At 52.6% G+C, this 22,802-nt stretch overlaps 2 protein-coding genes across 2 annotated transcripts in view; one reads left to right on the forward strand and one right to left on the reverse strand.

Annotated features, from left to right (window-relative positions):
• Positions 1-3,106: 3,106 nt before the first annotated feature.
• Positions 3,107-14,342, forward strand: LTC4S (leukotriene C4 synthase). Its single transcript, XM_029053267.2, has 5 exons — positions 3,107-3,261; positions 10,845-10,944; positions 12,049-12,119; positions 12,727-12,808; positions 14,170-14,342. The coding sequence occupies exons 1-5, from the start codon at positions 3,204-3,206 to the stop codon at positions 14,309-14,311; spliced, it is 453 nt and encodes a 150-aa protein (XP_028909100.1). The 5' UTR covers positions 3,107-3,203; the 3' UTR covers positions 14,312-14,342.
• A 2,305-nt stretch (positions 14,343-16,647) lies between these two features.
• Positions 16,648-22,802, reverse strand: part of MGAT4B (alpha-1,3-mannosyl-glycoprotein 4-beta-N-acetylglucosaminyltransferase B) — a 54,458-nt gene continuing 48,303 nt past the window's right edge. Inside the window, exons 11-15 of the mRNA XM_029053047.2 lie at positions 22,489-22,682; positions 20,970-21,048; positions 20,081-20,168; positions 18,236-18,348; positions 16,648-17,807 (exon numbers count right to left, since the gene is read on the reverse strand). Of these exons, the coding sequence (XP_028908880.1) occupies positions 17,784-17,807; positions 18,236-18,348; positions 20,081-20,168; positions 20,970-21,048; positions 22,489-22,682 (498 nt within the window). The 3' untranslated portion in view covers positions 16,648-17,783. The remainder of the gene's footprint in view (positions 17,808-18,235; positions 18,349-20,080; positions 20,169-20,969; positions 21,049-22,488; positions 22,683-22,802) is intronic.

Here is a 22,802-nt window from a genome sequence, read left to right on the forward strand (position 1 = left end):
ACACAGAATAGAAGGGAATTCAAATTACGAGTTCTTCCTTGTAAGACCCTGGTCTTACATTTGCAGCAGAGAAGCATCTACATTTACATTAGAGAAGCAGCGTGGCGCAGTGGAAAGAGCATGGACTTTGGAGTCAGGGCTCATGAGTTCGAATCCCAGCTCTGCCACTTGTCAGCTGTGTGACTGTGGGCAAGTCACTTAACTTCTCTGTGCCTCAGTTCCCTCATCTGTAAAATGGGGATGAAGACTGTGAGCCCCACGTGGGACAACCTGATTCCCCTGTGTTTACCCCAGCGCTTAGAACAGTGCTCTGCACATAGTAAGCGCTTAACAAATACCAACATTATTATTATTATTATTTGCCTCTGGGTAATGATAAAGGAGTTTACTCGGTAAATGCCACTGATTGATTTATTAAGCACTTAAGAACCAAGCACCCGTTGAGTGTTGGGGTAGATGTAAGGTAATCCCATCAGGCACAGTCTGAGGGTAAACAGGCTTTTTAAATTTTATCCCCGTTTTGCAGATGAGAAAACTGAGGGCCATAGAAGTTAAGGGACTTGCCCACGGTGGTCCAGCAAGTGAGTATTGAAGCCAGGACTATTACCTGGCCCTGTTGACTCCCAGTCCAAAACCCTTTCTAATCAACAAATAGGTGGTTATTTATGCGCACTTACTCTGTGCGGAGCATTATACTAAGTGCTTTAGATTGTGAGACTTAGTACAGGTGCTTAGTTCAATGGTTTGCACACAGTAAGCACTCAAATATGATTGAGTGAGACTTGTGAGGAACAGGGGTTGTGTAGCAATAGTATTAAGGGAGGGCTTATTGGGTGCAGAGCACTGTACTAAATGCTTAGGAGAGTACAGTATTACAGTTGGGAGACACATTCCCTGGCCCAAATGAGCTTACAGTCTGAACCATCTGATGATCTTGTCTACCCCAGTGTTTGGTACAGAGTGTGGCATATAGTAAGCTTTAACAAATACCCTTATTATTGCATTATCATATTAATGTCTCCCCCTCTGAATTATGCACTCATGAACATGGAACATGTCTGCTAATTTGTTGTTGTATTCTCCCAAGCTCTTAGTACAATGCTCTGCACACAGCAAGCGCTCAATAAATACAATATTGTTATTAGGAGAGTCCAATGCAAAAGAGAAGACAAGATCCCTGTGCAAAGGAACTCTTTGCAGAGTACTGTGCTAAGTGCTTGGGAGACTACAGTGGAATTTGTGGACACAATCTTTGTTCTCAAGGAGCTTACAGCCTAGAGGGACTGTCACATTGCAGTCAGTACTGGGCCCAGGCAAGACCCAGGGTAGGGTTAAAATATTCCCTAATCATTATGTGGGCAAGATAAGCTAATATGCTTTAATAGTGAAAAAGTTGGGTGTTTTAAGTGTTTACAATATACTACGCTAGGCGGTAGGTAAATATAGGCAGATAATTGGGCTTAGTCCCTGTCCCACACAGATGTCACAATCTAAAGGAGAGAGAGAATGGGTGTTTAAGCCCCATTCTGCAGATGAGGGAACTGAGACCCAGAGAAGTTACGTAGTCTGTCCACAGTCACACAGCGGGCACATGGCAGAGCCTGAACCAGAGCCCAGGTCTCCTGATTCCCATCCCGGGGCTCTTTCCGCTAGGCCATGCTGCTTCCTTGTGTATCAAAGAATTGGAAATTTCCAAGAGAAACTACTGTTTGCTCTGTGGGGGAGCCTGCAGGGAAAACCTCAGGTGGTATCCTTGAAAAGGTAGAAGGGGCTCTCTGGGGAAAAGGTAATGGGAGTAGAATGAACAATAATGGCACTTCAGTGCTTACTAGGGTCCAAGCTCTGGAGTAGATGCATGATAATCAGGTCTGTCACATTCCCTGTCTTACACAGGGTCACAGTCTAAGGAGAAGGAAGAACAGGTCTTCAATTCCCTTTTACAGACAAAGAAACTGAGGCCCAGAGAAGTTTGCGACTTGGCCAAGGTCACACAGTAGGTAAGCTGCCTATCCCTTGCCTATGTGCTCTCTCCAGCCTGAAACTCCCTCCTTCCCATCTGACAGACCACCACCCTCCCCACCTTCAAAGCCCTCAAATCACATTTGCAAGAGGCCTTCCCTAACCAAGCCCTATCCATCCTCCCTTCTGGGTCGCCTTAAGCCCTCGCTAGCCTCCCCATTGCACTTATGCACATCTCCCTAAACCCCACCATTTTCCCTCACCATAATTCACTCGGACCAGCAGTGTTCTTTCACTCCGACCAGCAGTGTTCCCAGGAGGTCTGGGTTTGGATGGGACCATACCAGCTATGTTCCCAGGAGCTCTGAGTTTGGATGGGGCCTGACAGGCACTGTTCTCAGGTGCTCCCTGGCAGTTCCTTGGCTACAAGGTCTGGACTGGTGAGTTAAGGGCTCAGGCCTGATGGGTCTGGGGGTGTTAGGAAAGGAAGCCCTGGGGGACTGTGAACCAATGACTCTCAAGAGGTAGAGAGCCCCTGTCCTAAACCAAGGAGCTCCTGGGCCAACACCTTCATTGCCTGGTAGGGGACAGTCTGGCAGGATGGGGCCAGTAATAATAATTACAGTATTAAGCACTATGTGCTACGCACTGTACTAAGCGCTGGAGTGGGTACAAGCAAATTGGGTTGGACACAGTCCCTGTCCCACCTCGGGCTCACAGTCTCAAGCCCCATTTTACAGGTGAGGTAACTGAGGCACAGAGAAGTGAAATGACTTGCCCACGGTCACACAGCAGACAAGTGGTGGAGCCAGTAGTTGGGTCTAGATGCTTGGCCTGTTAGAAATGAACTGTTGAAAAGGGGAAAAAAAATTGAACCAGGCAGTGAAAACACTCATACACACCCATCCTCCCGACTCAACCCTGGTGCCTGCACACCACACTCTCATTTTCTTCTTGTAGCCTTCTGGCAGGAGGCCAGGACTGCTCTTCCTCCTCCTCCTCCTCCAGCTGGGGCTGGTGCTGAACTCTGATCCGAGAGGACAGGCTGCGCAGCGGCTGGGTCGAGAGAGCTCTGTCCCCACCCCCTGGCTTTATCTGGTCCAGAGAAGAGGAAGCTATATTAGCGGGGGGCCGGAGGGGACGTGGCAGGGGAGGAGGGGGCGAGACCCAAGGCGGAGGCCGTCTGAACTGGGGCTGCACAGGAGCTGTTGTTTTCCCTTCCCCGAGACCCCTCCGGAGCCAACATGCTGGACCAGGTGGCCCTGCTGGCCACAGTGACCATTGTGGGAGTCGTCCTGCAAGGTACCGTAGCTGTCAGTCAGTGGGTGTGTGCCACTTTGCCCAGGGACCTGGCCTGACCCGGGCTGTTCCTCCCTCAGGGTGTATTGCTTCTCCCACTCCCCACTGCTGCCTCATTGCTCCAAGGATATGGGGGGACCCTCAATGTTCACAGTCGGGGGTGGGGAGGGAGGGGGGGAGAGTAGGTAGCAGGGGAAGCTGGGTGGAGAGGTAAGAAGGTGCACCTGGGCTGCACCCCGGGTTGGGAATCAGGAATGCAAGCTCCTGGAGGGCAGGGATCAGCTCTATTGTACTCCCCGACCAATTAGTACAGTGCTCCTCACCTGGCAAGATTGATCAATTAAATATGATCGATTGATTGGCTGGTGAAAGGGTGGGGAGTAAGAAGAAAGAAGGAGCATGGCCCAGTGGAAAGAGCACAAGGCAGGGGGTCAGGAGACCTGGGTTCTAATCCCGGCTCTGCCACTCCCTGCTTTGTGACCTTGGGCAAGTCACTTCACTTCTCTGTGCCTCTGTTTCCTCAGCTATAAAATGGGGATTGAATACCCCCTCTCCCCTTTCAACTAGGAGGTCCATGTGAGGTAAGGAAGCAGCGTGGCTCAGTGGAAAGAGCATGGGCTTTGGAGTCAGAGGTCATGAGTTCAAATCCCAGCTCTGCCACTTGTCAGCTGTGTGACTGTGGGCAAGTCACTTAACTTCTCTGGGCCTCAGTTACCTCATCTGTAAAATGGGGATTAAGAATGTGAGCCCCACGTGGGACAACCTGATTCCCCTGTGTCTACCCCAGCGCTTAGAACAGTGCTCTGCACATAGTAAGCGCTTAACAAATACCAACATTATTATTATTATCCTATATTTAGCACAGTCCTTGGCACAAAGTAAGCACGTAAGTGCCAATATTATTGTTCTCTCTCTTAGACTGAGCTCAATGTGTCTGATCTGATTATCTTGTAATCTGTCCCAGAGTTTAGCCCAGTGCTTGGCACATAGCAAGTCCATAATAAATACTACCGTTACGATTATTTAAGTAGAGATGGACAATTTTGAGGCACGAGGGCCAGGCAAAGTGGGGAGGCAGGTGAAGCTACTGAGAAGTTCAGTAAAAGCTTGGCCATAAACAGAAACTTGAAATCTGGAGAGGTGCTAAACCTTGATGGGGGCCTCCATCAATCAGTGGGGACATTCCAGGCCTATCAGGAAACAGGTTGGGAGAGGAGGGAGGCGGCTGGGGGGTTTAGAGCCTAGGAGGGACTTTGTAGTCAGCAGTGCCTTGGGGGACATTTTCTCAAACCTGCAGCCAGCAGGTAAGGCTGTGCTGTGGAGGACAGAGGGATTTGGAAGTTGTGGATTCCTGGAAAAGAGAAGGCGCTCAGCCGGTAAATGTCGGGGGCAAGACTAGAATTCTGTGGATAGACCCAGCAAAGCCTGATGCATGCCTGAATGATTCTTTGGGTGTGTTTATTTTTTTGCATGGCAAGTTCTCAAGTGGCCAGGGATTTCTGGGAAATGGGATCCTATTTGTGGTGGCTTCAGAAAAGCTGGGGCCGAGCCTGGTTTTGAGGAAATGGGAGAAAGGATAGTCTTGAATACACATTTACCTTTCCTTCCTTTTTTCTTTCCGCTTTCTCCTCTTTTCCTTTCTCTTATCTCTTCTCTTTTTTCCCTTCTCTTCTCTCTTCCCGTTTCCTTTCTCTGCTCTCCTGTTTTTTCCTCTTATCTCTCCTTTCTCCCCTCCCCTCTCCACTTCTCTTCACTTTTCTATTCACTTCACTGCTCTCCTTTTTCAACCTTCTCAAAAGAGCTGCTGTTTTAATCCCAGTACTTAGCACAATGTTCAGTGCATAATAAGGAATTAACGAATACCGCACTTATTATCTTTCTCCTTGGGGGGCAGGGCAGGGCAGCTGATCTGAGGAGAAGGAGGACTGAAAATTCCTTTTAAGCTGCATGGCCTAGTGGATAAAGCATGGGCCTGGGAGTCAGAAGGATCTGGGTTCTAATCCCAGCTCTGCCACTTGCCTGCTGTGTGATCTCAGGCATTTAACTTCCCTGGGGCCTCAGTTACCTCATCTGTAAAATGGGGATTGAGACTTGTATCTACCCCAACAGTTTAGAACAGTGCCTGGCCCACAGCAAGTGCTTAACAAAACCATAAAAAAGTGGAATCAGCACTTAGCACAAGGCTCAGCATATAGTAAGTGCTTAACCAAGTACCAAAGTGATCATGATTATGAAAATTCCTTGAGGGGAAGGATTGTGTCCAGGTGCTGAGAGACTCCAGGGTTTTCATGGGGCCACTGACTAGCCCCCACCACCCTCCAAGGGTCCATGGGTGGGGCTGGCCCCAGGTGTGGGGGTGGAGTGGGGAAAGGCTGCAGATAGATCCTGGGGTTTGCCTTGGAATGGGAACCGTTTCCATCGTATATCCTGTGCTAGGCCTAGGCAGGGTGTTGGTTGCCAGTGCTGGGTAGGGCTGGGGAGAAGAAGAGGGATTTGCATGATGGGCAGAAGGGGAAAGGAGAAGTGGGAGGGGGGCAAGGGAGGAAGAGGAAGAGAGGCCAGGCCTTTTAGGAAAAACAGCTGAGCCCAGACACTACCTCTGAAAGAAGCTGTGTCTTTCAGTCCTGAGAAGGATGAATTAGCCACTAGACTGTAAGCTCCTTGAGGGCAGGAATCATATTTACTAACTCCATTGGACTCTCCCAAGCCCTTAGTACAGTGTTTTGCATACAGAAGACTAAGCTCTTTGATGATAATAGTAACAGTATTTGTTAAGCATTTACTATGTGCCACATTGTTCTAACCACAGGGTAGGTACAAGTTAGTCAGGTTGGACACAGTCCTTGCCCCACAGGGGGCTCAGAGTCTAAGTAGGAAGGAGAACAGGTATTCAATCCCCATTTTACAGGTGAGGTAACTGAAGTACAGAGAAGTTAAGTAACTTAGGCAAGTTACAAGGTCACAAAGCAGGCAAGTGGCAGAATCAGAATTGGAACCCAGGCTGTCTGACTCCCGGGGCTGGGCTTTTTCCATTAGGCCACATTGCTTGAGGGGAGGGATGGCATCTACCAATTCCACTGTACTGTACTCCCCCAAGCACTTAGTACAGTACTCTGTACACAGTAAGTGCCAAAAAATACCATTCCCTGCCTGAGGGGAAGACCATTTCTGCTGCCTTTCCTCCAGCCTGGACACCCGAGACTTCCCTCCCCCCACCTCACCCCCCCCCCCCCCGCCCTGGTGTCATCAACATCACACATGCTTAGTTTAAAAATTCTGCCTGTATAGTAATCATCATCATTGTGGGGATTTGTTAATCGCTCACTATCTGCCAAACATCAAGCTAAGGGATAGGGTTGATACAAGATAATCAGGTCTGATCCAGTCCGTTTCCCAAATGGGGCTCACAGTCTACAATCCAGCAATCAGTCACTGGTGTTTATTGGTGCTTAATGTGGGCAGAGCATTGTACTCAATGCTTGGGAGGAGACAGTGCAATAGAGGAGCCAGACATGATCCCTGCCCTCAAGGAGCTGAGGGTCTCTGATTTATCTCACTGTCTGTCTTGCCCCGTGGACTGTAAGCTCCTTGAGGGTGGGCATCATGTCTATTAACTCTACTGCTCTCTCCCAGTCCAGTGCTCTGCACCGAGTAAGTGTTCAATAGATATGATTGACTGATTTGAGTCCTGTCCTCCAGTATTTCAGTAAGACTCAACTAGTTCCTCTGGAGGCTGGTCTAGAGGAGAGAAAAAAAAAAAGCCAGATTCTGTTCAAGGAAGTCTGAGGGAGAAAAGTTCACAGCTTGCCCACCGCAGCTGTCTAGACTGAGACTGGAAAACGCTTTGAAGTGACTTCAGTGTTTTTATAAAATCTTAATGAACAGCTCTCTGATTAGCAGGGCCAAATTCACAATCAACAGGGATAAAAGCGAGTTATTGGTCTAGATTGGAAGTTTGGGGTGTTTAGGAGTGAAATCCTTCTTCCACCTTTCTGGGGTCAGGTTTCTCCTGTTGGGGAAAGGCGGTAGGTTGGTGGGGGGAGCAGCCTTGGGCACAAGCTGGAGTTTCACGGGAGTCTGCTCCCACTGGTGCTCTGCCTAGGTTTTTTTTTTAGTTTCTTTTATTTACAGAATTTGTAAAGTGCTTACTGTGTCCCAGGCACCGTAGTAAGTTCTCGGGTAGATATGAGCTAATCAGGTTGAACACAGTCCATGTCCCACATGGGGCTCACAGAATTAATCCCCATTTTACAAATGAGGAAACTGAGGCTCAGGGAAGCTGTGACTTGTACAAGTTCACACAGCAGACAGGTTGGCGGAACAGGGATTAGAAACCAGGTTCTCTGATTGGTAAATACCTGATATGAAACTTTTAGGCTGTTAGTAACAGCCAAAGTTACTAATAGTCACTAAAATGTTAATAAAGGGCTCTTAAGTGGGGACAAATCCTCCTCTCTCCTACTTAGACTGTGAGCTCCACGTGGGACAGGGACCGAGTCCCACCTGATTGATTTGAATCTGGCCCAGAGTTTAGAACACTCCTTGACACAAAGTAAGTGCTTTACAAATACCATTAAAAAAAAAAAAAGTGACTAGAGAGCCAGGCCAGAGAAGGATAGAGCACGGGCAACAGAAAAGCGGTGTGGTGCTTTGGAAAGAGCACGGACTGGGGAATCAGAGATCACGGGTTCAAATCCCAGCTCCACCGCTTGTCAGCTGTGTGACTTTGGGCAAGTGACTTAACTTCTCTGTGCCTCAGTTACCTCATCTGTAAAATGGGCAATAGGACTGTGAGCCCCACGTGGGACAACCTGATCACCTTGTATCCTCCCCAGTGCTTAGAACAATGCTTTGCACATAGAAAGTGCTTAACAAGTGCCATCATTATTATTATTACTAGGTCCAATATACCCAGATATCCACTGGGTACTTCACTTTCTTGGGCCTGGGTAGACACACCCTGACCTCACCCCTCCGAAGTTGTTTTTTGTTGAAGCCACTGGGCATCTGTTTTGCAAGGAAAATTCCATGAGGCTCCAGATTCTGGCCTTGGCTCTGGGCCCAGCCAGAACCGAGCCATCTGGCATGCTTCCTTTTTCCTCTGCTGTTTGATCCGAGCAAACCAACCCGGAACAGGTTGTAGAAGTCGTGACTCTCCCAGACTCCTGCCGCCCATCTCTCTGATGCGCCTTCCTCCGGGGCTGGGGGCTGTTACTGCTGGGTATCTCTGGTCACAGGATGGCTAAGGGGTGTGACTCCCTAGTGCAGCAAACCCTGGCTCGAAGAGTCCCTGTCGGCAATCCATCAATGGGATATATTGGATGCCTGCTGTGTGCAGAGCACCATTCTAAGTGCTTGGGAGAGAACGGTAAAAGAGCGTCAGTAGGCGCAATCCTTAATCTCAAAGAATTTACCATCTACTGTGTGGCAGAGCATTGGACTAAGTGCTCTTGGGTGAGGCCAATACAATAGAGCTGGTAGCCACTATCCTGGCTTTTAAGGAGCTTACAGTCTATACTGTGTGGCAGAGCACTGGACTAAGTGCTTGGGAGCATCCGATAGTGGACACGATCCCTGCCCTCAAGCACTGTACAGTCTACTGTGGGCACAGTAGTGGACAAATGGCTTGGGAGAGTAAAACAGAATTAGTAAACACAATCCCTGCCCTTAAAGAGCTCACAGTCTGCTGTGTGTAGAGCACTGGACTAAGCACTTGGGGGAGGACAGTAGATTTTAGTGCAGCTTTGCACTGGGGGACTGGGTTTAGATTTAGATTAGCCATTTGGGAAGGGTGTCCTCAGCCAGAAATAAATCAGAGCCAAGTCAACAAGTGTCAGAGCCGGGATTAGAACCTAGGTCCCTCTGACTTCCAGGCCCGTGCTCTATCCACTAGGGCACACTGCTTCTAGTATCCCTGGTATCCCTACTGATCCCTTTCTTCCCCAGGCAGAGCCTGGATGGGGGTGGGGGTGGGGGGGGGGCAGCAGGGAGCAGGAATGCAGGCTGGGGAGGAGGGGCAGGGAGATGTCTGGGAGACAGGATTGAGTTCCAGAGCAAGACCTCAAATAGGAATCCTGATGTCAGCTAGGAAACCCAGAAAGTGGAGCATGACCTTCCCTGCCCCGCCACTTTGCTGGGTGACCTTAGGCCAGTCAGTTCACTTCTCTGAACCTCAGTTCCCTCATATATCAAATGATGAAGTCCCTCTCCTCCCTTCCCCTCAGACTGTGAACCCCATGAGGGACAGGAACTGTATCTGATCTGATTATCGTGCTTGCCACATAGGGAGCGCTTAATGAATACCACAGTTTTAACTGTGGCTGATAGTTGAACGACCTTAAATTCTCCTCATCCGCTCTCAGCAGACTTGCTGATGATGGTGTTTTTTTTTTTTTAACCAAACGTGTGTTTGATTGAAAGTCAAGTTTAAATGACTAGGTCCAGCTGCATACCTTACTTGTCCTTGTTTGTTGCAAAGGGCTCCAGCCCCACAAGAGAGCTGACTGGGGTACCACAAGGAAGGAAATCACTCTAATAATTAGAGTAGTGGTATTTAAGCGCTTACTACCTGCCAAACACTATACTAAGCGCTGGGGTTGATCCAAGATGATCAGATTAGGCAGTCCCTGTCCCCTGTGGGTCTCACAGCCTTAGGAGAAGGAAGAACAGGTATTGCATCCTCATTTTACAGATGAGGAAACAGAGACAAAGATAAGGGAAGTGACTTGCCCAAAGTCCCACAGCAGGTGAGTGTTGGAGCTGGGACTAGAACCCAGGTCCTCTGACTCCCGGGCCTGGGCTCTTTCCACCAGGCAATGCTGCTTCAGGGGTCATAGCGTGGAACAGGGAAGGGAGTCTGAAGCCTCCTGCAAGGCTCTCCCCAAAGCAACATGCTGGGCAGATGCCCATTTTCCCCAGTTTCTTGGCTGCTCTGCTTTTACTGCCAATCACTGCCAGTTCCTTCCAACCCTCACTTGCACCCCACCAGACCCCTGGGGCCCCTTTCAGCCCCCACCTGTCTCTGCCCCTCTCCACCCCAGGACATGGCCACACATTGTTGCTGTGGTCCATGACCCAGCAGGGGGTTCCTTGATCAATGCCCACCTGTGGATTGCTTGCCTATAAACACTATTCAATCATTTTATTCCGCCAACTCCCAGCCAACACCATCCTGCTCCTCCACCGCTCCTCCCTGCTCTCATGCCTGCAACACAAGATCAGTTCTTTGAGGGAAGGGATCGAGCCAATCAATCAATCAATGCTGTTGATCTTTACAGATGATGCTCATCTGTAAAACTGAGCACTGTACTCAGTGCTTGGGACAGCATGGTACAATCGAGTTGTACCTGTCAAGTCGAGTTGACAGACATGATCCCCGCCTACAAGGTACTTACAGTATACAGGAGAGACAGATATTAAAGTACATTCCAGAAAGGGGAAATGGCAGAATAAGATCATGTACACAAGTCCTGGAGGGCTGAGGGCTGGGTGAATATTACAAAGTCCATAAGCCTGGGCTGGGGGTGGAGGGGGGTGGCCCTGGAGAACTGTGGGTTCTGACAGACCGTTCTCTTTGTCCCCCACAGCCTACTTCTCCCTGCAGGTGATCGCTGCCCGGAGGAAGTTCAAAGTGTCTCCCCCCAGCACTACTGGTCCCCTGGAGTTTGAGAGGGTCTTCAGAGCCCAGTAAGAGGCCACCAGGTCCTCCCGCAGTCCCCAGAGTCCGTTCATGGGAGATATGCTTGCTGAGGGGGTCCTACGGCAGGACAACAAGACACCCACCTTTTTGTCGGGGAAGTTCTCAAAGCACAATTTTATTTGAATCTCCTCCAGATCCTGGCCACCACAGGGGGTGGTGGAGGGAGGAGCTGGAAGCTGGGCTCTGAGGTTCCCCGAGGCTTCTCACCCTCTTTGCCATAGCTCCCCATGTTCAAATCCCTCCTAAAAGCCCACCTCTTCTAGCAAGCCCTCCCTGATTTATCTCCCAGCACCCTGAGACAAATCATCCCTCTGCCAATTCCAGCACTTATGTACTTAAAACCTCCTCAGAACTCAGGCAGATATGTGTGCCCAATTTAAAATTTACAGAGTGGTCAAAATAATCAATCAATGGTATTTTTTGAACACCTAATAAATAACGTTACTACTTATTTTGTGCAGAGCATAGTTTTAAATGCTTGGGACTGTATAATATATATTAGTTTGAGCCTAGTCTGTCTCCCCCTCTAGAATGTAAGCTCGTGGGCAGGGAACGTGTCTACTAAGTCTGTTGGACTGTATTCTCCCAAGCACTTAGTATAGTGCGCTGCATATAGTGTTCAATAAATATCAGTGATGGATGGATTGTCTCAAGACTGTGAGCTCTTTGTGGGTAGGGTTCATATCTACCAACTCTACCGTACTGTACTCCCCCCAAGCACTAAGTACATGACCGTACAGTGCACACAGTAAGTGCTCAATAAGCACCATTGACTGTTGGCGAGAAGTACCTTGGCAGTAAACGTGTTCCCTGTCTTCAAGGAGCTTACAGTCTACTACGTGCAGCGCACTGGACTGAGCACTTGGGAGAGCAACAGAGTGAGAAATCACGGTTCCCCCTCCCAACCTTCGAAGAGCTCACAGTCCTGTGGCCGCCCCTTATCCAATCCCGGCCCCTGTAAGGGGAGCATCTGGAGTGTCGGTGGGAGTCCGTCCTGATGGGTTGTTCCGGAGAGCCGCCCCCCAACCCACTCCCTACCACAGCCTGTGACTCTAGTCCTGTCTCAGTCTCGCTCTCTCCCCTCTCTGCAGGGTGAACTGCTCTGAGTACTTCCCCATCTTCATGGCTGTGCTCTGGGTCTCCGGGATCTTCTTCCATCAAGGTACTGGCTGGGGAGGGGGGGGGGGGGGGGGCAGTGGCAGAGATCTCCCTCACTTCCAAGGGATCACCTGGAGCTGAGCTCCTGGACAACTGGGCTTCCCACTCTCCCAGGGGCAGAGAGCATAGCTGTGTGTCTCCACTTCTCCCTGGAGAAGAGAGCCCAGCAGGGTCTCCCTGCTTCTCCCTCAACACAGGGCCCAGCAGGGTCTCCCTGCTTCTCCCTCAAGAGGGCCCAGCAGGGTCTTCTAGCTTCTTCCTGTGACAGAGAGCCCCAGCTCCATCTACCCGCATCTCCTCCAGGCAAAGAGTACAGCTGGGTCTCTCGGCTTCTCCCCAGGACACGGGGCACAGTGGAGTTTCCCTGGGCCTCCCTGGGCAAGGTACTGGGATTCTCCCTCTCCTCTCAGCGTAAGGGCTCCATGGTTGGGGAGGAGGGATATGTGTGTGTGTATATGTGAAGAGAAAGAGTATTTTTGCTCACTTACCTTCTGCCCCACTGAGCTCACTCTCCTACAAGGGTCAAGCCGGGGACGTGATCAATGGCCCCACTTTGGTGGGTTTCTCTTCTTTGTCTCTTCCACACCCCCACCCTGGCCTACCTGGTTCAGGCACGGCGGCTGCCTGCGGCCTGGTCTACCTGTACTCCCGCTACCTCTACTTCAAAGGCTATGCGCTGTCAGCTCAGGGCAGGTAAGTCGAAGGCAGGGGAGCCCTGACCCTGGGAAAGAGTAAGGCACTGTCCCCAGGCTGGATCTGTTCAAAGAACGTGCTTCGGGGAAAGGCAGCTTGGGGCTGGGGAGAGTCAGTTAGCTAGTTAACTAGTTGAGGAGGTAGGTAGGTAGGCAGGCCGGCAGGCAGGTCGGTCACCAGAAGGGAAAACAACCCTCTTTTCCGACCTTTTCTCCTCCCTCCTTCTTAGCTGCTGCCGTTGGCAGCGTGGAGTGGGGTTGGGGGAGAGGAGCGGGAACCTGGTAACCTGCCCACGGTTACCCACCCCGACCCGGCCTGAGAGGGGCCCCCATCCCCGAGCCCCCAGGGCCCACCCCGACCTAGGGGAGCGGCCGGCTCCGTTTCCCTGGTCGGGCCCATAAGGATGAAGCCTTTGGGGAACAGCCATTCTGTCCAACTTGATTAGCCTGTATCTACCCCAGTGCTTAGTAAAGTTAAGTGGTACAGAGTAAGCGCTCAAATTCAACTAAAAATAATAATAATGGTATCTGTTAAGTGCTTGCTATGTGCCAAGCACTGTTCTAAGCGCCGGGGTAGATACAAATTAATCAGGTTGTCCCACATGGGGCTCACAGTCTTAATCCCCATTTTCCAAATGAGGTCACTGAGGCCCAGAGAAGTGAAGTGACTTGCCCAAGGTTACACAGCAGACAAGTGGCAGAGCCGGCATTAGAACCCACATTTTCTGGCTCCCAAAGCCACGCTGATTTCTCTGGGGCTAGATCCTTGGAGAGGCAACCCAGCCTGCAACTCAGGAGCCCTGGGTTCTAGTTCTAGCCTTGCCTATCTGCCCGCCTGCCTGCCCGTCTGGGCAAGTCGCTCCCTCAGGGAGCCTCGGTTTCCTCATCTGTAAAATGGGGATGAGATTCCTGGTCTCCCTCGCTCTTGGCTAGTGGGTCCCTGGGGGGTCAGGGGCTGTGTCCCACCTGACTGTCTCACTCGGCGTGAAGCACTGGAAGCAGCAGCAGCAGCTGGTGGGAGGTTCATGAGGATTTGGTTGGGCCCGAATCTCCTTCTCCCCCTCTTCCTCCTTTTCTTCCTCCCCGCCTCCCTCTCTTCTTCCCCTTGGCCGCCGTCGAGGGGGAGGGGGACGGGTTTGGCGGAAGGAAGGCCGGCTTGCGGAGGGCGCGGCTCCCCGCGCTCCTCTTAGCGATCGGCCGGAGGCGCCCGAGCCACGGCGCTAGGTCCAAGCTGCCCACCCGGCCCCGGCCCCGCACCGGCCCCGGCCCCGGCCCCGGCCCCGGCCCCGGCCGGCGGACCTGGCCCTCGGGGGGCTGGGGGGGCTGGGGCCGACTTTCCAACGCGGCTATGTTTGCCCGCAGGCTGGGGCCCCTGTACATGGGCGCTCGCGTGCTCTGGCTCCTCACCGCGCTGTCGGCCGTCGGCCTGCTCGTCCACTTCCTCCCCGCCGCGCTCACGGCCCGAGTCCTGGGGAGACTGAAGCAGCTCGTCCACCAAGCCTGACCCGCTCCGCCTCCGCCCCGCCCCCGGCGCCCCTGCCCCTCTTCCCTCCCCCAGGGATTCCTCCCCCTTCTCTGAGTTGCTTTATCGCGGCCCCCGCCCCTCTCTCCCTCTCCTCCCCTCCCCTCCCCCCAGGGCCCCTACCCCATCCTTCTGGGCTTCGGCCTGAGATGAGGTAGGGGTGGGATGTGCCATGGTTCCTCTGCTCTGGGACGCCTCCCCTACCACCCCCCACCCCCCCCCGCACCGGGCCCTAATTCCTTTTCTGGAACCTCCTGGAATCCAGCTCCTTCCCCTCCCCTTAGCACTTTCTGGTATCCCTTTGCCTTGTCCATCAGCCAAAGGCACTTACCGAGCACCTACTGTATACAGAGCACTGTTACCAAGCATTTAGGAGACTGTAATCGGAAAGAACATTGTAGACTGTAAACTCGTTGTGGGCAAGGAAGCGTCCATCATGATAGTGTTCCCTCCCTCGTGCTTAGTACAGTGCTGTGCACATAGTAAGTGCTAAATAAATACCATTGATCAATCGATTGGCCAGGTGGATGTGAAGGGGGAAGAGAGTTCCGGGGGGCCAGGAGCCAGAGGTTAGAGGAATACTCCATTTCCCCTATCCAAAATTGATTTCAAAGTCTGTTTCCATCCATAGGAGGTTTTTGAGGAGTGGGGAGTCAGGCGCTGATGATGTTTGAGGAAAACGATCTAGGTAAAATGAAGTAAGGACTGGAGAGGGGAGAGGCTGGAAGCAGGGAGGTCAGCGAGGAGGCTGCTGCAGTTGTCGAGCACCTGGATCAGAGTGGTAGCCGTTTGGGTTGAGAGGAGCTGGGTGCACTCTACCCTTCCTGCTAACGCCGTTGCTATTCAAGGCCCAGTCCCCGCCAGAGTTAGGATGTGGGTGGGAAGGGGAGGCGGAGGGGCCTGAGGGAGCCAGAGTGAAGGCAGAGCGGAGCTACGGGTTTCTGTATGGACAGTGAGCGGCATTTCCTGAAGTCAGAACCTAGCCTAGACTCCTGTTCTCTTCCCGCTTAGGCTGGGATGTCACTACACCCGGTCCTCTCTACTCAGCTGTATTTATTCAAGCAGTTACTTACAGTGCTTTCGCAGTAAGTACTCACTAAATACCAATAATTGGTTGATCGATTGGTGCCTCCTCCCCCTCTAGACTGTTTGTCATGGGCAGGGAATGTGTGTTATATTACCTTGTATAATATCTTCCAAGCTCTTTGTACAGTGCTCGGTACACAGTAAGCGCTCAGTAAGTACAATTGACTGACTGCCTGACTCTTGCTTTCTTCTGATCTAGAAGCAACAGACAAGCCAGAGCAAGTGCCCTGGTTAGGGCCATTAGCCTGGGAACCATGAAGTTGTGTTGTGGTGGAAAGAGTCTGGGTCTGGGAGTCAGAGGACCTGGATTCTAATTCCAGCTCTGCTCCTTGCCTGTTGTGTGACCTCGGGCAAGTCACCTCAGGTTTCCTCATCCCTAAAATGGGGTTTCAGGACCTGTTCTCCCTTCTCCTTAGACTGTGTGGGTCACAGACTGAACCAGGAGCTGCTGCACAGCAGAATCACTGTGGGGGAGAGAGGGAGGGGACAGGGTGGGGACATCAGGTTTGTTTTTTTATGGTAGTTAAGTGCTTACTATGTGTCAAGTTCTGTTCTTAAGGCAGATACAAGTTAATCACGCCTGAAACAGTCTCTTTCCCACATGGGGCTCCCAGTCTATTTAGGAGGGAGAATAGGTACTGAATCCCCATTTTGCAATTGAGGAACCTGAAGCACAGAGAAATTGCAGGACTTGCCTAAAGTCACACAGCAGGCAAGTGGCAGATCTAGGATTACAACCCAGGTCCGCTGGAGTTTTATCCACTAGGCCACACTCCTTCCCAGGTTTTTTTGCTTGTTTGCATATATAATCAATCACTCAGTGGTACTTATTGAGCACTTACTATGTGCAGATCACTGTACTAAGTACTTGGTACAATGCAAAAGAATTAGCACTTTCCCAGCCCATACCGAGCTTACATATAAAATGCTATCCTGATTGGGGTCCTTTAAAGAGATCCCCAACGCTCCCACCCCTTTCCATGCTCACCCTCTACAGAGCTGCGATGGAGCAGAGGGCAGGGCCTGGAGGAGCAGAATTAGGGCCAAGAGCCCTATTTTCAGATCCTATTAAAAATTCTGATGAAATCTAATTTCTTCCAGGCCTGGTCTCATTTCTGCACAGAGGCAGGCATGGCCAATACCTCCCCTTCCACTCACTGTACCGACAGCCTCCCGGGGCCTGCGGCCTCTTCGGGCTCAAAGGCAGAGGAAGACAGGGCAGGGGCATTCCAGAGAGTTCAAATGGAATTAAACCTTTATTACAGTGCACGTTTTTATATAATTATATATAGATGTACTTGAAAAAATCAAATGTATCCAATAATAAAAAACACAGCACATTAAAGTAGTATAATGCATTCCAGTGTAGAGAGCTGGAGGCAGCTGCGAGTTCAGACCAAAAACAGTTCTGAGAGTGGCCCTTTGGCCCGAGCCCCGTGGGTGTGGGTCCGCTGGGGGGCAGCCACAGACTGAGGGACAAGGTCCAGCAGGCTGGAGCCGCTTGGGACACATCGGCAGGCACGGTGTGGTCGGGGGGCTGGCTGCCCCCGGCTCCTGGACCGAGCAGCCTTGACTCAGGGAGGTGGAGAGGATGCCTGGACTCCTCCGGTCCCGTGCCCCACGGACAGGGAGCAGCAGGAAGGGCGGGAGGAGCTGTGTGACCAGCCTGGCATTTCCCACAAGGCCCCTGGCCCTCTCTCTGTGGCAGACAGGGCAATGACAGCTCCTTCGAGCTATCGGCCCATCCCGGGTCCTGCCCTGGCTGTAGCCTCCCCGGTCCCCACGACTGTCCACTCTGGGAGTGTGAAGGTGTGCTCCTGTCCTGGATCCCGGGGCGCCACAGCACCGCCAGGGACCTCTCCAGAGGTCAGGGCTCAGAGGTGGGGTCCGGGATCCAAAGACATGCCCTCGAGGGGTGGACGAGCAGTTTGGGGAGCAGGGAAGGTGGAGTCGCCCCCAGGCCGGTGTCAGCAACTTACGGGCTCTGTCCACTCTGCTCTGTGCCCGGCTGAAGCTGGCGTGGGAGGCCCTGGGCCCGAGAGACCGCAGAGCATTCCGACCCCACAGGCCCTTCCCGCCCGGGTACCGGCCCTGGCACCCACTCCCCGATCCTTCTGCACCCAGCTAGGAGAGAAATCGTGGCGACACAGGAAGAGGAGGCTGCAGTTCCCATCAGCAGGGGCTGCTGCACGTTCCCCAGCCCCCAACCGGGGCGGAGGCCCGGGCCCAGAGCTCGCCTGCGCCCTGGCTCCGGGGACGTGGTGACCGCGGCAGCAGCGGCTGTGGTAGAGACGGAGGAGGAGGAGGAGGAACAGGAGCAATTGGGTTGCTCAGCGCTGCCACCCCTCAGATCCACCCCTGAGTCATTTCAATCTGCCTTCTTGAGGAATACCTGAAATGGGAGAGGATGGCAGGCTGATTGGGCAGGGCAGGCAGGGCAGGTGGAGCAGGCTCAGTGAGTAGGCAGGCCAGGCTGGGTGTGTCGGGTGGTTTGGGCAGGTAGGGCAGGCATGGTGGGCTGGGCCGCCCGGGTGCCCCTCACCAACTGGGGCAGCGAAGACCAGGCTATCACCCCAAGGCACGCGGCTCTAAGGATCAACCATTGCAGTCCGGGTTTGAACCTGGCCCCGAGCTGAGCTTTGTGGACCGAGACAGATATCCCACCTCTCTCACCACCCAGTGCTGCCAGCCCCGGCCTCGGGCCAAGGAGACCCCCGTGCAGAGCGGAGGCGGAAGGGGTGACTGGCGAGGGAGGCCCGTGGGGCTGGTGCAGGACGGTTGCCCCTCTCCGAGGCTTCTGGGGTGGGCAGGGGCACCTACCTCACTCAGAATAATCCACACAGGGGAATCTGTCTGGATGGTCAGCCTGATGGCTTCCAGGGGTCCGAATGATGGATCCACTTCCCCTTCGGCCACGCCTTTGGAGAAGGAACCTACGGGATGTGGAGGGGGGCCTTTTTCACTCAATGTTCTGCACACAGTTGGTGCTTAATAAACATGACTACTGCTAGACTGTGAGTCCTAGGGGCAGCGGGGGCTGCTGTCTGATCCTAATATCTCATACCCGCTCCAGTGGGCACCCTAACTAACCACCTCACTGAACTCAAAAATGTGGGACTCACAGGTGGGTGCTGCAAGGGGGAAACCAGGCCCATGCCCGGGAGTGCATCAGGTGACCAGCAGATGACCATTCATTCAACCATATTTACAGAGTGCTTACTGTGTACAGAGCATTGTACTAAGTGCTTGGAAACCAGAGAGGGCCCAGGGGTGGGCCCAGCCTGGGGAGGAGGGGAGGTCTCTTGCTTCAACCCAGCCCGCACACTTCATTCCTCTAAAGCTAAACGTCTCACTGTACTTCCATCTCGTCAATCTTGCCACCGACCTCTTGCCCACCTCGCCCTCCCTTCTCCTATCAGGCAGAAAATTGCTCTCCCCTACTTCACAGCCTTACTGAAGGCACATCTCCTCCAAGAAGCCTCCCCTGACTAAGCCGTCCTCTCCCCTTCTCCCACTCCCTTCAGAATTACCTTGACTTACTCCCTTCATTCATCCTCCCTCCCAGCCCCACAACACATATATCTGTTATTTATGTATATTAACGTCTGTCTCCCCCTCTAGACTATACGAGCTTGTTGTGGGTGGGGAATGTGTCTGTTGTTATACTGTACTTTCTCAAGTGCTTAGTGTGGTGCTCTGTGCACACAGTAAGAGCTCAATAAATACGATTGAGTGAATGAATGAAATAACCAGCTGCAGATGGGGCCGCTGCTTGGAAATTGTGAGGGAGACGGAAGAGGAGTGGCTCTGAGCCAAGTCAGCTCACTCCTGGGGGCTGAAAGCAGGGTGGAGGCCACCCCTCTCTTCCCCTCAGCTTTTCTCACCCTGCCAGGGTGGCAGCCCTGCCAACGCCTTGGGCTCAGAGGCTTCCTCCATTGTGGCTGGCCCAGAAACCTCCAGTGTGGGGGTGGCAGCAGGGGCTTCTGGGAAGGATCAAGGGAGTGGGCAGTCAGTCTCACCCAGTTCTCCAGGTCGCCTGCTCCTCAGTGAGCATGCAGGCCGGGCTGGGTGTGTCGGGTGGTCTGGGCAGGTAGGGCAGGCATGGCGGGCTGGGCCTCTCCTGTCACCCAGGATCTGAATGGGCCCCACCCCGGGGGCTGTTCGGACTGGAAGCCTTAAATGTGGACCATCTCATCACCTCAGTCTAGGCTGACACCCTCCCTGCCTTGTCCCTCTTGGTTCCCAAACAACGTGAAGCAGCATGGCCCGCTGGATGGAGCCCAGGATCTGAGAGTCCAGAAACCTGGCTTCTAACCCCATTTCTGCCACTGGACTGCTGGGTGACCTCAGACAAGTCACCTAACTTCTCAGGGCCCGTTTCCTCATCTGGAAAATGAGGGTGAGAGACCTATTCTCCTTCCCCCTTAGACCGGGAGCCCCTGTATGGCAGAGTCAGTGTCTGATCTGATTCTACTATATCTGTCCCAGTGGGTGGCATGTGGTCAGTGTTTGACAAATATAATAATAATAATAATGCTAATGATGATGATAACAATAATCAAGAAGAAGCTCTGGGTCTGAGCATTTTAATGATGGAAAAACTAATATACCCCAGGGGGTGTACATTACGAGCCAGACAGTTGGGCCCGCCCTTGGGCCACTTACCTATCTGGATGTAGCCGTCCGCTGTCCGGTGATATCTGAGGGCCATCCCCCGGCCTTCCTGCAGGGCCTCCTTGTCTGACTGGAGACTCTGGGCGGGGACAGAGGAAACACCCACTGGCTATTGCCGAGCCCAGCCGGACCGGGAAAGCTTTGCAGCAAGCAGGAACCGGATGGATGGACAGATGGGTGGGGTTTGGCCAATGTCAGAAAGCAGCAGGGGGAGGATGGAAACATCCAGGGAAGTTTAGGTTAAAAAGTTGGTCTTGGAATCACAGTGAGTCTGCTGGGCTTGGGTCGGGGGTTGGGGGTGGTGGTGGATGAAAGAGACAGGAGACGAAAGGGAAAGGGAAGAGGGGAGGAAAGAGGAATAGAAGGTAGAAGGGTGAAGGAGGGGAAAGGTAAGGGAATAGGAGATGGGAAAGAAGGGAGGGTGGGGTCAGTCAGTCGGTCCGTCGATTGTATTTATTAAGCATTTACTGTGTGCAGAGCACTGTACTAAGTGCTGGGGAGAGTACACTGTGACAATATAACAGACTCATTCCCTCAAGCCCACAAAGAGCTTACAGTCTAGAGAGGGAGACAGTCATTAACATAAATAAAATAAAATTACAGATATGTACGTAAGTGCTGTGGGGCTGGGGATGAATAAAGGGAGCAAGTCAAGGTGGCGCAGAAGGGAGTGGGAGAAGAGAAAAGGAAGGCTTAGTCAGGGAAGGCCTTTTGGAGGAGTCATGCCTTCAATATGGCTTTGAAGATGGGGAGAGGAACTGTGGTGTTGAGAGGAGGAGGGAAGGCAAGGCAGAAGAGATGGGAGGGCTGGGGAGAGAGAGGTACATGGGAGTCTCCTGTGTTCTGCCCTGGGCTCTCCCCAGCCCCGGCCCAGACTCACATCGAAGGGCAGCACCTCCACTGTGGTGTTGAAGAGTTTGTCCTCTGGGTGTTCGATGTTGCCACTGCGGAAGAAAAACCTGTGGGACAAGCGGTGCCTATGGTCAGCGCAGTGGTGGAAGTCAACGGGGAGCTCCCCTCCCCACCCTGCCCCCAACAGCCCTACACCCCTGACAGGCCTTCCTTGACCTCCCTGCCTCTCCCAACTTCAGTCCATACTTTATTCTGCTGCCCAGATCGCTTTTGGGCAAATCTTCCAACTGCTCAATAATCTCCAGTAACTGTCAATCATCCAACTCCACATCAAAAAGGAACTCCTTATCGTCAGTTTTAAGGCACTCAAACACCTTGTCCCTCCTACCTCAACTCCCTGATTTTCTACTACAACCCAGTCTACCTAATCTGCTCCTTTAATGCCAACCTAGTCACTGTACCTCAATCCCGTTGATCTCACTGCCGACCCTCCGTTCACATCCTGCCTCCAGCCTGGAACGCCCTCTTCCTTCTCTCCGCATCTTCAAAACCCTCCTAAAATCTCATCTCCTCCAAGAGGTCTTTCCAGACTAAGCTCTCATTTCCTTTATTTGACCTCCCCTCTCCATCACCTGTGCATATGGCTGTGAACCCTGTAAGCATCTGATGCTCACCCCAGCGTCTCGGCACTTCTGTACATCTCCCTATACTCTACTATTTCCCCTATCCACAATTTATTATCATTTATGCCTCCCCTTCTAGGCTGTAAGACTTGCTCATCTCCTCCTGGGTGACCTGGAGCCCTCCATCTTCCCTCCCAGGATCCACCCCTCCTCCTCCTCTTCCCTCCACCCTCCTGCAGTCCGCACCACCACAGTCTTTGGTTCCGGAAGCTCGTGACCTCGGGTTCATCTTGGAGTCCTTGACATCTTTCATCTCCCACGTTCTGTCTCACTCTGAACTCTGATGGCCTTTACTCCCACAATATTCCTTGGATCCACCCCTACCTCTCCCTGCTGAAGGCTCCCACCTGGTCTTAGCTCTTGTCGCTTTCTCACTGAACCACAGCCTCAGCCTCCTTACTGGTTTCCCTGCCTCCAGCCTTTCCTCCCTACACCACTTTTTTTAAAAAAATGGTATTTGTTAAGTGCTTTGTATGTGCCAGGCTCTGTACTAAGCCCTGGGGTAGATACAAGATAATTGGGTTGGACACAGTCCCTGTCCCACAGAGGGGTCACAGTCTTAATTCCCATTTTACAGATGAGGTGACAGAGGCACAGAGGTGAAGTAACTTGCCCAAGGTCACACAGCAGAAAGTGGTGGAGCTGGAATTTGAACCCAGGTCCTCTGACTCCCAGACACAGGCTCTTTCCACTAGGCCACGCTGCTTTTAGGTCAGCGATGCGCCCATGTTCACAGAGATGGTGACAGCCCAGGGGTCGAAAGCTCGGGCGTCTGGGCCAGTCTGAGACCCATCCCGATGTTGGTGTTCCCACCTCTGGCCGGAAGGGATCCAAAACGTGCCCCCCCAGGGCCCGGGCACTGACCTCTCGATGCGGAGTGGCTTGAAGAAACGGAAGCGGATGAAGTCCCCAGCGGTCGGGGTAAAGGCCCAGAAGAAATCTTCCCTCATGTAGGCTTTCTCCAGTGTGAAGTGCTGGTAGGTCTTGAGGCTGGTGCTCACCTCGGCGGGTGGATTGACGTGCTCCTTCCGCAGGGCATGCTTCCCAAAATCTTTGTCCTCAACGCAAGCACACAGGCGCACACACACACAGATACACACAGGGCCGAGACTGAGCCTGGGCCCGAGACGACCCCATTCCCCCCTCAGCCCTCAGTGGCAAATATGCACCCCCCAACT

The sequence above is a fragment of the Ornithorhynchus anatinus genome, chromosome X2 (genome assembly GCF_004115215.2).
Source record: "Ornithorhynchus anatinus isolate Pmale09 chromosome X2, mOrnAna1.pri.v4, whole genome shotgun sequence".
Lineage (NCBI taxonomy): Eukaryota > Metazoa > Chordata > Mammalia > Monotremata > Ornithorhynchidae > Ornithorhynchus > Ornithorhynchus anatinus.

Bases quoted from the DNA above. Each gene is read 5' to 3' on its own strand.
- LTC4S (XM_029053267.2), top strand. From the start codon at position 3,204: ATGCTGGACCAGGTGGCCCTGCTGGCCACAGTGACCATTGTGGGAGTC. The intron at 10,945-12,048 runs GTAAGAGGCCAC...CCCTCTCTGCAG, and splicing joins GAGAGGGTCTTCAGAGCCCA to GGTGAACTGCTCTGAGTACT. The intron at 12,120-12,726 runs GTACTGGCTGGG...TACCTGGTTCAG, and splicing joins CGGGATCTTCTTCCATCAAG to GCACGGCGGCTGCCTGCGGC.